Genomic DNA, 11,305 nt, shown 5'->3' on the forward strand with positions numbered 1-11,305 from the left:
GTGTAAAAAGACAGTATAAGTCATTATAATCCGTAATTATGTCCCCATTGGATGCAACAAATGCCTCATTTGTAATGGGTTTTATTGGTTTTGTCTCGTCGCGCCGGGACACAGCATCACAGTATGGTAAGGGGCGTAACATTTCTGTCACACGCTTGAGGTATTCGGCCAGTCACAACGCACTGGATAGCTGGCCAATCACAGCACACCTCGCTTTTCAGACCAATGAGCTTTGCAAAAATTGACGCGTTTCAGAAAGGTAGGGCATAGTGGAGCAACAATAATGTACAGTATGTGGGAAATAATGTGTTTTTTGAACCTTAAACCACATAAACACATTTCATTACACCAAATACACAAAATAAAGATGCTGTGTTTCGTTGTGAACGCGAATATACTTTGTTTGGTCTTCCAAAAGAGGACACAACTAGAAATCAGTGGTATTTACAACACTGTTCCATGTTCTTTTTAGCAGCATCATATGACCCCTTTAAAGTGTGCTGAGCGGGTTAAAATGGCTTTTCTGTAACCCCAGGAACAGCAATATGATAAAAGACAACAGTTTTTGTAAATAACTAGTGTTGTCTAAGGCAACCATCACTATACTAGCGCTGATAGGGATGCGATCAACCTCCAACATGATGTATTAAAGGGATAGTTCAACCAAAAATGACAATTTTGTCATGATTTATTCACCCTCATATTGCTTTTTGGTAACCAAATAGTTGCCGGTAGCCATTAACTTTTATAGTATGAAAAAAATACTATGGAAGTCAATGGCTACCAGCAATTGTTTGGTTACAAACATTCTTCAAAATATCTTCTTTTGTGCTCAACAGAAGAAAGAAACTCATACAGGTTTGGAATTACATGAAGGTGAGTAAATCATGCCAAATTTTAATTTTTGGGTGAACTATCCTTTTAATATTCTATATATAATCTATATTAATATATAATCTTTTCACACCAGACAGGAAGAAACCACCTAGCACAACCACCCAGAAGACCCTAGCAACTGCATAGCAATACTTTTACACCATAGCAACTACCTAGAAACCAGCCTGAACTAGCAACCATGTTGCAACCTCCTAGCAACCTCCCAGCACACCCTTATGGAGTGAAAACAGTCTCAGTACATTTTGAGTAAAGACATTAATGTTTATATAGATGCACATTCTGATGCATGCATATATGAAGGGAGCCTGTGTTATCTCTTGCACACATTTGTGAATTGCTGTGCACACATGTAGATCTCTTGCACACATTTGTGGATCGCCATTCACACGCGTGAATCTCTCGTGTGCATTTGTGGATTACTGTGCATGTGTGTGGATCTCTTGTGATCAATTGTGAATTGGCATGCACGCGTGTGGATCCCTTGCATGCATTAGTGGATCACCGTGCACACGTGTGGATCTCTTCGGTGCATATTTGTGGGAGGTATTGTTTACACTCCATAAACCAACTGCATAGCAACCCCCTGGCAATATACTAGCATTATAGTGTTTCTAGTTGTTTTACTGGAAAAAATCATACATCCCAGCAGGGATCAGAGGTTTTCTTCTTTTTGAAGCTGTATCATTGCATTGTGGTGATCCCACGTCCAGTTACCACTGTTGCTTTGCCATTCATTTCCATTGCAGCATACCAGTGAACATATAATCAATGCAATCATTTATTAAAGCCTCAGAATCACCCCATCTTGGTAATGAAATGTAGGTCTATTTTGTTGTGTGTCCACCCCCCTTCACCTATCTCTCTAAACCTTTGTAATGTAATTAGTGAAATGCTTCTCTCTGATCAGATTAGGCTGCTGGGGTTCAGGCGTTTTTGACAACCCCCTGCTTCCAGACAGACGTGTGTGTGTGTGTGTGTGTGTGTGTGTGTGTGTGCACGAGCAACAGAAAGCATCTGTCCAACACAGCACAATATGTTCAGTATATTAGCTAAACATTTATGCTGTCTGTATTTGCTAAGCTTTACCTACGAGCTGCTCTACTTCATTATCTAGTTATGCTGTCATTGTATGGCAAGCTGTTTTAACATTTAATATTTAAAACATAATTGTATCTAGTTAATGCTGCATTTTTTTAGCTACTAGTATCTATTCCATTAAGAGATAGTGCTTCTACTAGTTACTAGTGCTTATTCTTTAGATACTAGTAACTTTTTAAAGATACTAGTACTTATTCATTAGATACTATTTCTTATTTATTAGATGCTAGTATTATTTCAATAGTGACTAGTAACTATTCTATTGTTACTAGTAACACATTTCAAATTTTGCCATTGACTTCTATGGGGATCTGTCATTCAGATATCAGCTATTCAGTTCTGACTAGTATGTATTCCAATAGTAACTAGCATATTTTTAAATATTACTAGTAAGCAGTGTTGGGAGTAACGCATTACAAAAGTAATAATATTACAGTAGTATATTACTTTTTGCTGTAACGCAGTAATATAACGCATTACTAATCAAATTTTGGTAATATTATTACTCGTTACAATCTCAGTAACGCAAGTTACAACAACATATTTTAACTCAAAATTAAGTGGTGAATTTACCAACAACTCAAAAGTAGTGTAATGCATTACAATTCAGAGAGAGTAATATTGTAATGTAACTAATTACTTTCAAAAGACAGTAACTAGTAATATATAATGTATTACATTTTGGAAGTAACTTGCCCAACACTGCTAGTAAGTATTCATTAGATATTAGAATATATTTATTAAATACTATTACTTTTCATCAGATACTAGTACATATTTATTTGATACTAGTATGTATTCATTAGGCACTTGTACTTATTTGACATTAGTATCTTTTGTAATTGTTACTAGTATCAAATCTTATTATACTATAATATCTTATTATATGCAACTGGTTTTTTAACTTGTCTTATGTTATGACTAGTCAGAATGACCACTGTAGAGTTCAATTAAAAATATTACTAGTTAAATAAAAAATCTTACTTGAACATTTGGAATAAGTACTAGTGTCTAATACAGTTTGTGTACTAGTATCTATTGAATAAGTACTAGTATCTAATAATAGATATAAAAATACTAGTATGTAATAAACAAATTCTACTATATATTGAAAAGGTACACGTATCTAATAATAGGTACTAATACCTAATGAGTAACTACTAGTATATAAAAAATATGTACTAGTAACTATTGGAATACATACTAGTGAAAACAAAACGTGTTACTAGTAATAAACTGAATAGTTACTAGTAACCAATGAGTAAGTTCCAGTATATAATATTAACTACTAGTATCTATTTGATAGGTACTAGTATCTAAGAAATGAGTAATAGTATCTAACATTAAGCACTAGTATCTATTTAATAGGTACTAGTATCTAATGAATAAGTACTAGTACTTAATGGAATAGATACTAGTATCTAAAAATAAGTATTAGTAGCATGAAAATATATACTAGTACGTTTTATAGATAAAACGGCTTGCCATAGTCACTGTCTCTCCAGAAGAAAATTTGATTGCTCTAATGTTTTATTTATGTCAACTTTGTCTCAGATGTTTCTCCTAAAAGACCATTGAGAGAAATAAAAATGCAATTGTTGCATATATTAAAAATATAATGTCATATTGAGAAAAATGTATGCAGTTTAAGACATTTTTATATCTCTTCTGAAACTCTTCTTCAGGATTTTTCTCAGAAGAAGGAGCAGGAGATTCTGTTTTCTCTTAATTAATCTCAACAACCAATATATTAATTAGATCTCATTTGTGATTTTCTTTTCTTCAGGTTGTTGCTGTATATGCAAGTCATCACACAGTTCTTGTTGTCCTCTCTTGCTCGGTTTCAGTCGGCTGGACGTAATGTTGTTGTTAAAGAAAATCTGGATTAAAGCCTAATCCCACTTGAATTCATCCATGTGTCTCTCTCTTGCTTATGTCACTTCCTGTCGCTTGTCCCACAGAAGGAAGGTCATCTGAGTCTGCAGGTCTAGATCCATTAGTAGATTTGTCAAGCCCAACTAGTTATCTCATATTCAGAGCCTCTTTCTTGCTTTCGAGAACATCACCGTCAGCAAACGACTAGCTTAATTACTTAAAAAAATTAAAAGTTAACCAGCCATATGACCATGTGGTCAAGATGTGACTAGTTTGTTCTAGTAGTTAGATGGTAGATGTTGTAAATATACCATTTAAATAACAAAAAGCATCTTTCTCAATTGACAGCCATTTAAAATGTGGTGTATTTTGAAATTGGTAGGATTATTTTCGGTAAGTATTTAAAAAAAACATTTTTGTTTATGTAAAATAAACATAAAAATGGTTTCATTCAGTTAGTTTCAAAAGCAACATTTCTAATTTTCATTTATAGTTGGAGTACAAAAATAATTAATAATAACTAAAACTGAAAAAAAAAAAAAATAATGCATTCACAAAAAACTAAAATGAAAACGGAAAATATAAAAAACAATGAAAATGGAAAATATATTATAATATATTATTATTATTATTATTATTTCAGCTAGTTGCCAAAGCACCATTTTTTATTTTTTTATTTAGTTTAAGTTGAAGTACTAAAATAACTAAAACTAAACAAACAAAAACAAAATTAAAATTTAATAAAAACTGAAAAAACAAACTAATAAAAATGCCAAAAATGGACAACAAAATTACTAAAATTTTAACTAAAATTAAAATGAAAACAAAAATAATAATATCAATGATACTAAAAATACTGGTCCACCATGAAGGGGAACACGAGTCTTCATCCAATGTGAGTGAACTAAATAGGTCTGTCAAAAGCACTGTTTGCTTTTTTTTTAATTTTAGTTCCCAGTGGATCAAAATAAAAGGGTTTCATTATTTATTAGTCCATTATTTTCCGAGAACATGTTTTGGTTTTGCCGGTGTTTTTGCCCTCAGCTGGAAGCCCTTGCTTGAGATTGTTGTCTGACCTCAGCTTTATCATTGCCACAACACCACAGCCGTCCCGGGGCAAAATCAATGATGCTCAATGAGAATTCAAATACGCCTGTGAACAAGAGTCGCACACAGAACCGCAACCTAAACTCAATGTGGCATTTAACCTGCGAATCTCAGTTTCCTGCCAAATCAATAAACGCTAATTTCCCATCATTGCTCAGGAATGATGGTCTTCATTCAACATTAGCGATTCATCATTTTGAATTTCATCATGTTTAGAAGTGACTTCAGCCAGTGCCATGCAAAAAAAAGTATGTTTATTAAATCCTATTTATTGATATCAAGATATATATAAATAAATCATAAATAAATCATTTTTGCATAAATCATGATGCAAAAAAATTTAAATTTCCTTCAACGAGGCCTATAATAATGTAATGGTTATTCACTGTTTAAACATCCCTCAATGGAGAAAGATGCATTTTGCCTGCAGAATGGTCTAGTTATGACATAACTACTAACTAACTGATGAAGCTAACCAGCCAAACAACACTGAGTCAGATGTTGTATTATTATTAGCTATATTACCACGTGATAGATGAATCTGCATCAAAATAACATAGATTTTGATGTCAACAGCAACTTTTATTTTTAACTAAAACTACACTCTAAAAAAATGCTGGGTTGTTTCAACCCAACTTTGGGTCAAATATGGACTAACCCAACGTTTGGATTAAAAATATAATGTACAAATTTATTGGGTCTATATTTGACCCAAAGTTGGGTTGAAACAACCCAGCATTTTTAGAGTGTATAACTAAAACAAAACAAAAAAAATCATAACTTGAGGTAAAATGAACATTTCCTGAAATAAAATAAAATATTTTTTAAAAATTTACTTTTTTTTCTCATTTTTGTTTAGTTTAGGTTGAATTACTAAAATAACTAAATAAATTAAAGGTGACTTGACTTGACTTGCTGTCTGCAACACTATCAGAACAGACCTGTGGCACATTTTTGGGTTAATAAATTTACAAATTTTTGTATTAAAGTACCATAAATGGACCCATGTAACACAGGCAAAACTGCAAAATTGTGTTCTCACACACAATTCATGTTATCAAAGAGATTCTGTCTGCTGGCCATAACACATTCAAGTGCAACAGTTGCGAAACAGACAGATTTTCAATTCAAACACAAAGATACAAAAAAAAAAATAGTGTCTTTGAAAAGTTTGCTTCTTCATCATCCTCATTCACGGGCAACAGTTTAAAGTTATCAGTTCAATGTTCTGTACGTCTTCAAGGTCGCCCTGCTGGATTGTCAGACAGGTAGATTGCATAATTGTGAGCCGCACAGCTGTTGAATTATTGAAAACGGACGGGAGCTTAGTGGAATTTTGATGAGTTTGTGTAAAGTAGTGTCTCAGGAAGATGAGGGGACACTCTCTGTGCCGTAGCAGGGAGTTTATTCATAGCATGTGTGTTGTTTTCCACCTGTCACTGTATGGATTTCCAGCTCACCATAATCAATATATTGATTCAAAGAATGACTGGAATAATCATTCTGGCTTTTCTTGAGCACACTGCTTTATCAATGTGCATTTTAGACAATGACTTCCATGCAGGCTGTGTTTGTGGTGCGTTGAGGTAGTTAAAGCTCAGGGCTGGTAACCAGAAGTTTTCTGGTTCGATCTCCATAAGGAATAAGCCACCATCAGGCAACCTTATGTTACTCTGGACCGTCCCTCTAATAATATGGCGGCATTTTACATTTGGTGGACAGATTATTTAATCCATTTTAATAATGGATTACATATATTAAATATTTGTTTTTTTATATGCATTTTTTTTTTAGCATTTATTTGCATTTTTATCAGTGTTTATCTTTGGGAATCAAAACCCAGGACCTTGCTTTTTTATTATTTATTTTATTATTTTTTTCCTTTCCTTTTTTATTTATTTTAATCTATTTGTGTATTGGTTTACATATATTTATAATAAAAATTTTTTTTATTTCTATTTATTATTTATTATCTTATTTCTGATTTAAAATGTGCATTTTTCATTCTCTTTATCATGACTATATAGAGCATTCTGCACTATGAAGTGTGCTATATAAATAAATGTGCCTTGCCTTTTTTATTATTTGTTTTATTATTATTTAGTTTTTTTATTATTCTTTTTTCTTTCGTTTTTAAATGGATTTTAATCAATTTTTATATTGTATTACATATATTATTTATTATTCTTTTTCTTAAATTATTTAAAATGTTTATTCTTAATTTCCTTTTTCTTTATCATGACTATATAAAGTAGAATTTTGCATTATTTGTATTGTTAGGAGCTATTTGAATTCTACACAGAATGCTATAGTTTATAGCAATATGGATGAGATTGTGGCTGGCAAACCCTGTCAAATGCGGCTTTACGGAGCTCAACGGCTCTGAACGGCTCTAGCCCAAGCTGTGATATAAACGAACGCTATTGGCTATTTTAAAAAGGGGCGGGGGCGCTTGGTATGTTCCACCCTGTCTTCCTGTTTCAGTTAAAATGACGTCAACACAGAGTAACACTGCCTGTTTCTAAGCATTTCAGGGGACCTTTAAATTATTTAAAATGCTCATTTTATTTGTAATTTCTTTTTCTTTCTATTTATCATGGCTATATAAAGCAGAATTGTGCGCAAAATGTGCTATATAAATAAATGTGCTTCGTCTTTTCTGACACCACAAGTGTATACAGAAACAGGCAAAAACAAACTCCAGCCAAAAATAAAGAAAAAACGTCCCTCGTGTGTGTTCACCGTGACAGCTATAGAGCAACTGGACGAGTCGCAGATTTGGCTTAAAGTTTCCAAAAAAAACATTCCTTCATCATGAAGTCTAAGGTTTACAGAGCTGTATTCTGGCAAACCCATCTACATCTAGTTGTTTTGGCCTCATCTGACCCACTGCAAACTGTAACCATATGTGACCCTGGACCACAAAACCAGTCATAAGGGTCAATTTGTTATGATAGGACAATACTGAACATCTCACTCACCCTGCTGAGCTGCTGCAGCAGTCGATGGTTTTGTTCTGACAGCTCGCTGATGGCTCGGCTCTTGTCGCGGTCGGCCTCACGCAGCTGCACCTGATGTCTCTCCAGCTCCCCCTGCAGGTGTTGCACATCTGTCTCCAGTTCGGCCACCCGGCCTTCCCACTCGCCCTCACGACTCTCCAGACGCCGCCGCAGCTCGTGCTTCTCCTGCTCCAGGAGCTGGAAGAGAAAGACCAGGGTCACTGACATTTATTGAGGAAATCACTGGATTTACCAAAGTTTGTCAGGTTAGTGGCATCAAATCTTTAGTAGATATTCATAGTTTTGCACTTAGTAGCAAATAAACTAGTAATATAATAAAACTACCAAAACTACTGTTTTGAACTTTTATGTTCAAAAGGTTTGGGGTCAAAATTAATACTTTTATTCAGTAAGGATTCATTAAAGTGACAGTAAAGACATTTATAATTTTACAAAAGGTTTGAATGTTCTATTCATCAAAGAATCCTGAAAAATACAACGTATCACAGTTTCCACAAAAATATGAAGCAGCACAACTTCTTTTTAACATTGATAATAATCAGAAATGTTTCTTGAGCAGCAAATCAGCGTATTAGAATGATTTCTGAAGGACTGGAGTAACGATGCTAAAAATGCAGCTATGATTTCAGCAATAAAATACTTTTGAAAGATATTATAATAGAAAACAGTTATTTTAAATCTTAATAATATTTTAAATTTTTTACTGTATTTTAGATCAAATAATTGCAGCTTTAGTAAGCATAAGAGACTTTCATTAAACAAGAATATTTGTGAAATATAGTACTTTTGGACAGACAGAATTTCAAATAAAATTTCTGTGTTCTATGATCTGATTTTTCTCCATGCTGGCAAACAACTAATCAACTAATTTAAATAACCCGTCCCCAAATGACATGTAAAACAGCAGCATATGATTGGTTGCCTTATATTTTGATCATGCACTCTCAGAAAAAAAGTACAAATGGTGTCACTGGGGCGGTACCCTTACAAAAGTATTAAACTGCACCATTTAGGTACTAAAATCTACCATAATATGTATACCCTTAAGGTACTACTCTAGGGATAAATATGGTACAATGCTAGTCCATGATAGCCAGACATCCAGATATCATGGTCTGAGACTTAAAGTTCTCATGTCATAAAGGGTCAGTCAGGTTGAGTCCCGGGCACCTCTGAGAGCTCTTGCTATAATTGCAGAAAATGAAATCCGGCACTGATTAAGAGCCATGAAATCCACTGTGAAGGCTATCAATGCAATTAACTGTTAGAAGTCATTTCAGTGCTGATTATTTGCTTTTGTAAGAGGGTGAAGGATTTCTCAAATTAGTCTGAAAATATGTGTAAAGAAAAAATAGCGAACTCGTACATGGATTAAGACAAGAGGTTTAAGTCAAAGATGTGAACTGGGCAGGAGGGAGAGTTGCATGGAGAAGCGTCTGGCCCTCAGACGGGTGAAGAGAGCCAAAGCACATTAGCTTTGCTTGCAGCATTGCTGAAACGACCATAAGAGCCCATATAGATCTGAACCAGATTCAGCGTCTTCACACAGTCTACATTCAGTGACAGTAAACGTTTGGGTCTTGACAAATAGCCATTAGCTGTGGTTCTAGTGGTTTCCTCATGCCATTCATCGTCATAGACATGATTTTTTTATTTTTATGACTGTATAAAAGTGTTTATAACCTAGTATGAGTCTTAAAAACCATTTGCTTTTAGGATTTATGCATATTTTTGTGCAATTAGAAACAGTTTTGAGCACAGCTGCAGCTGGGAACTCTTCAGCATGAGGAAGAAACTGGAGACTAACAGCTGGAGACTAAATGTGTTCGACTCATTTAAGTGATTATGATACATCTTGATTAATAATTAAAAATCAGACTGACTGCATACCCATGTAAACAACACATGCCTGTGAAATCAATCACAGCTCTGGAGTATTAAATTACACGCTTCATGATTTAATTGATTATTGATATTTTGGGGGTTTGCTTTTCATTTTTCTTATTTTCAGGAACACAAAGCATCCTGATATGCTGTTGTTGTTCTTTTCAATTATTATAAATAAACTATTTTTTTTATAAATTAATAAATTGTAAATTGTATATATATAATTTGAATTATATCCAATATATACAACTGTGCCATTTGTTGTTCTGCCTTTAATTTATGCTTTATTTTTTATATCTATTTTATATATATTATATATACATACTGTAATCAAACTAACAAGCATAGCAGTTTTCTGTATCAAATTTTCAGTTTAATGTCATTTAATTTGATTTCAGCACTTGTCTTCTGTCGCTCTTGAAAAGTCTGGAGGACGAGAGCTCTTAAATGTCCTGATGATTATTATTCCAGTCTGATTGATTTATGATGCATTTGTGGAAGCTCTTTGCTGAATGCATTAGCGTTTATATAATGCTCTGAGTCATAGTCCTGAACTGGTGACTATCCCAGCTCTCTTCTACAGGTCTAAGAGAAAATACAAAGACTTTCAGTGCTGTTATACAATCCATACACAATCCACACTTTTAGAGATGCTGTGCTGTTAAAGAAGCATATCTTTAAATACACAAGATTTATTACTTATATAAGAACCCCAATATTTCTAGGCAGTTCCTTAACAATCCATTGGAGGGAGCTGCGCTCTTCCTTATCTGAACATATTTTCCCAAAGACATTCTGTTGTTGGAGTGCCTAGTCAAGAGCAAAATAAAGGTGATTTGTGATTTCATAAAGCCCAGCCTAATGCTGTTAACTTCCATACTAAACGATGTGCTTCACTACTGGTTTTAACTGATTACAGTTGGTCTTAGCCAGTTTGAGCCTATATTATGGGCTGCCTGTCTCATCTATTCATCGACTGCAACTGGTCCAAAATGTGGCTGCTCGTTTGCTCACAGGCAGCCGCAGATGGAATCACATTTTACGCTCATTGCACTGGCTACCGATTTATTATCGCATTCATTTAAAAATTCTGCTGTTTGTGTACAAAGCTCTAAACAACCTTGCTCCTCCATATCTCTCTGAGTTGATTATAGTACACAATCCAGCTAGATCACTCAGATCACTTTAAAGCTGCGACAATTGAGTGCATGAAGTGTCCGACATTCCACACTTCATTTAAGTGCATCATCCGGGTATTTAAAGTGCCCTTTTTCTTTTTGGAATTTTCAGTGTGAACGGACTACTCACACTATTTATACTACAAATAGTCATAGAATAGTGCATAAGTACGCGATTTGGGACACTCCTACGGTGTAACTATGCGACAGAGCGGTCCATTAAAGACGCAATTGTATGACGTG

The 11,305-nt window shown here is 34.1% G+C and overlaps 1 protein-coding gene across 1 annotated transcript in view; it reads right to left on the minus strand.

Annotated features, from left to right (window-relative positions):
- LOC107724381 (bicaudal D-related protein 1-like) overlaps positions 1-8,204 on the minus strand; it is a 39,814-nt gene extending 31,610 nt beyond the window's left edge. The window contains exon 1 of the mRNA XM_016533289.1: positions 7,959-8,204. Coding sequence (XP_016388775.1) covers positions 7,959-8,204 — 246 coding nt within the window. The remainder of the gene's footprint in view (positions 1-7,958) is intronic.
- Between the last annotated feature and the right edge of the window lie 3,101 nt (positions 8,205-11,305).

This window comes from Sinocyclocheilus rhinocerous, unplaced genomic scaffold, assembly GCF_001515625.1.
Source record: "Sinocyclocheilus rhinocerous isolate Xijiao unplaced genomic scaffold, SAMN03320098_v1.1 scaffold3321, whole genome shotgun sequence".
In the NCBI taxonomy this organism is placed as follows: Eukaryota; Metazoa; Chordata; class Actinopteri; order Cypriniformes; family Cyprinidae; genus Sinocyclocheilus; species Sinocyclocheilus rhinocerous.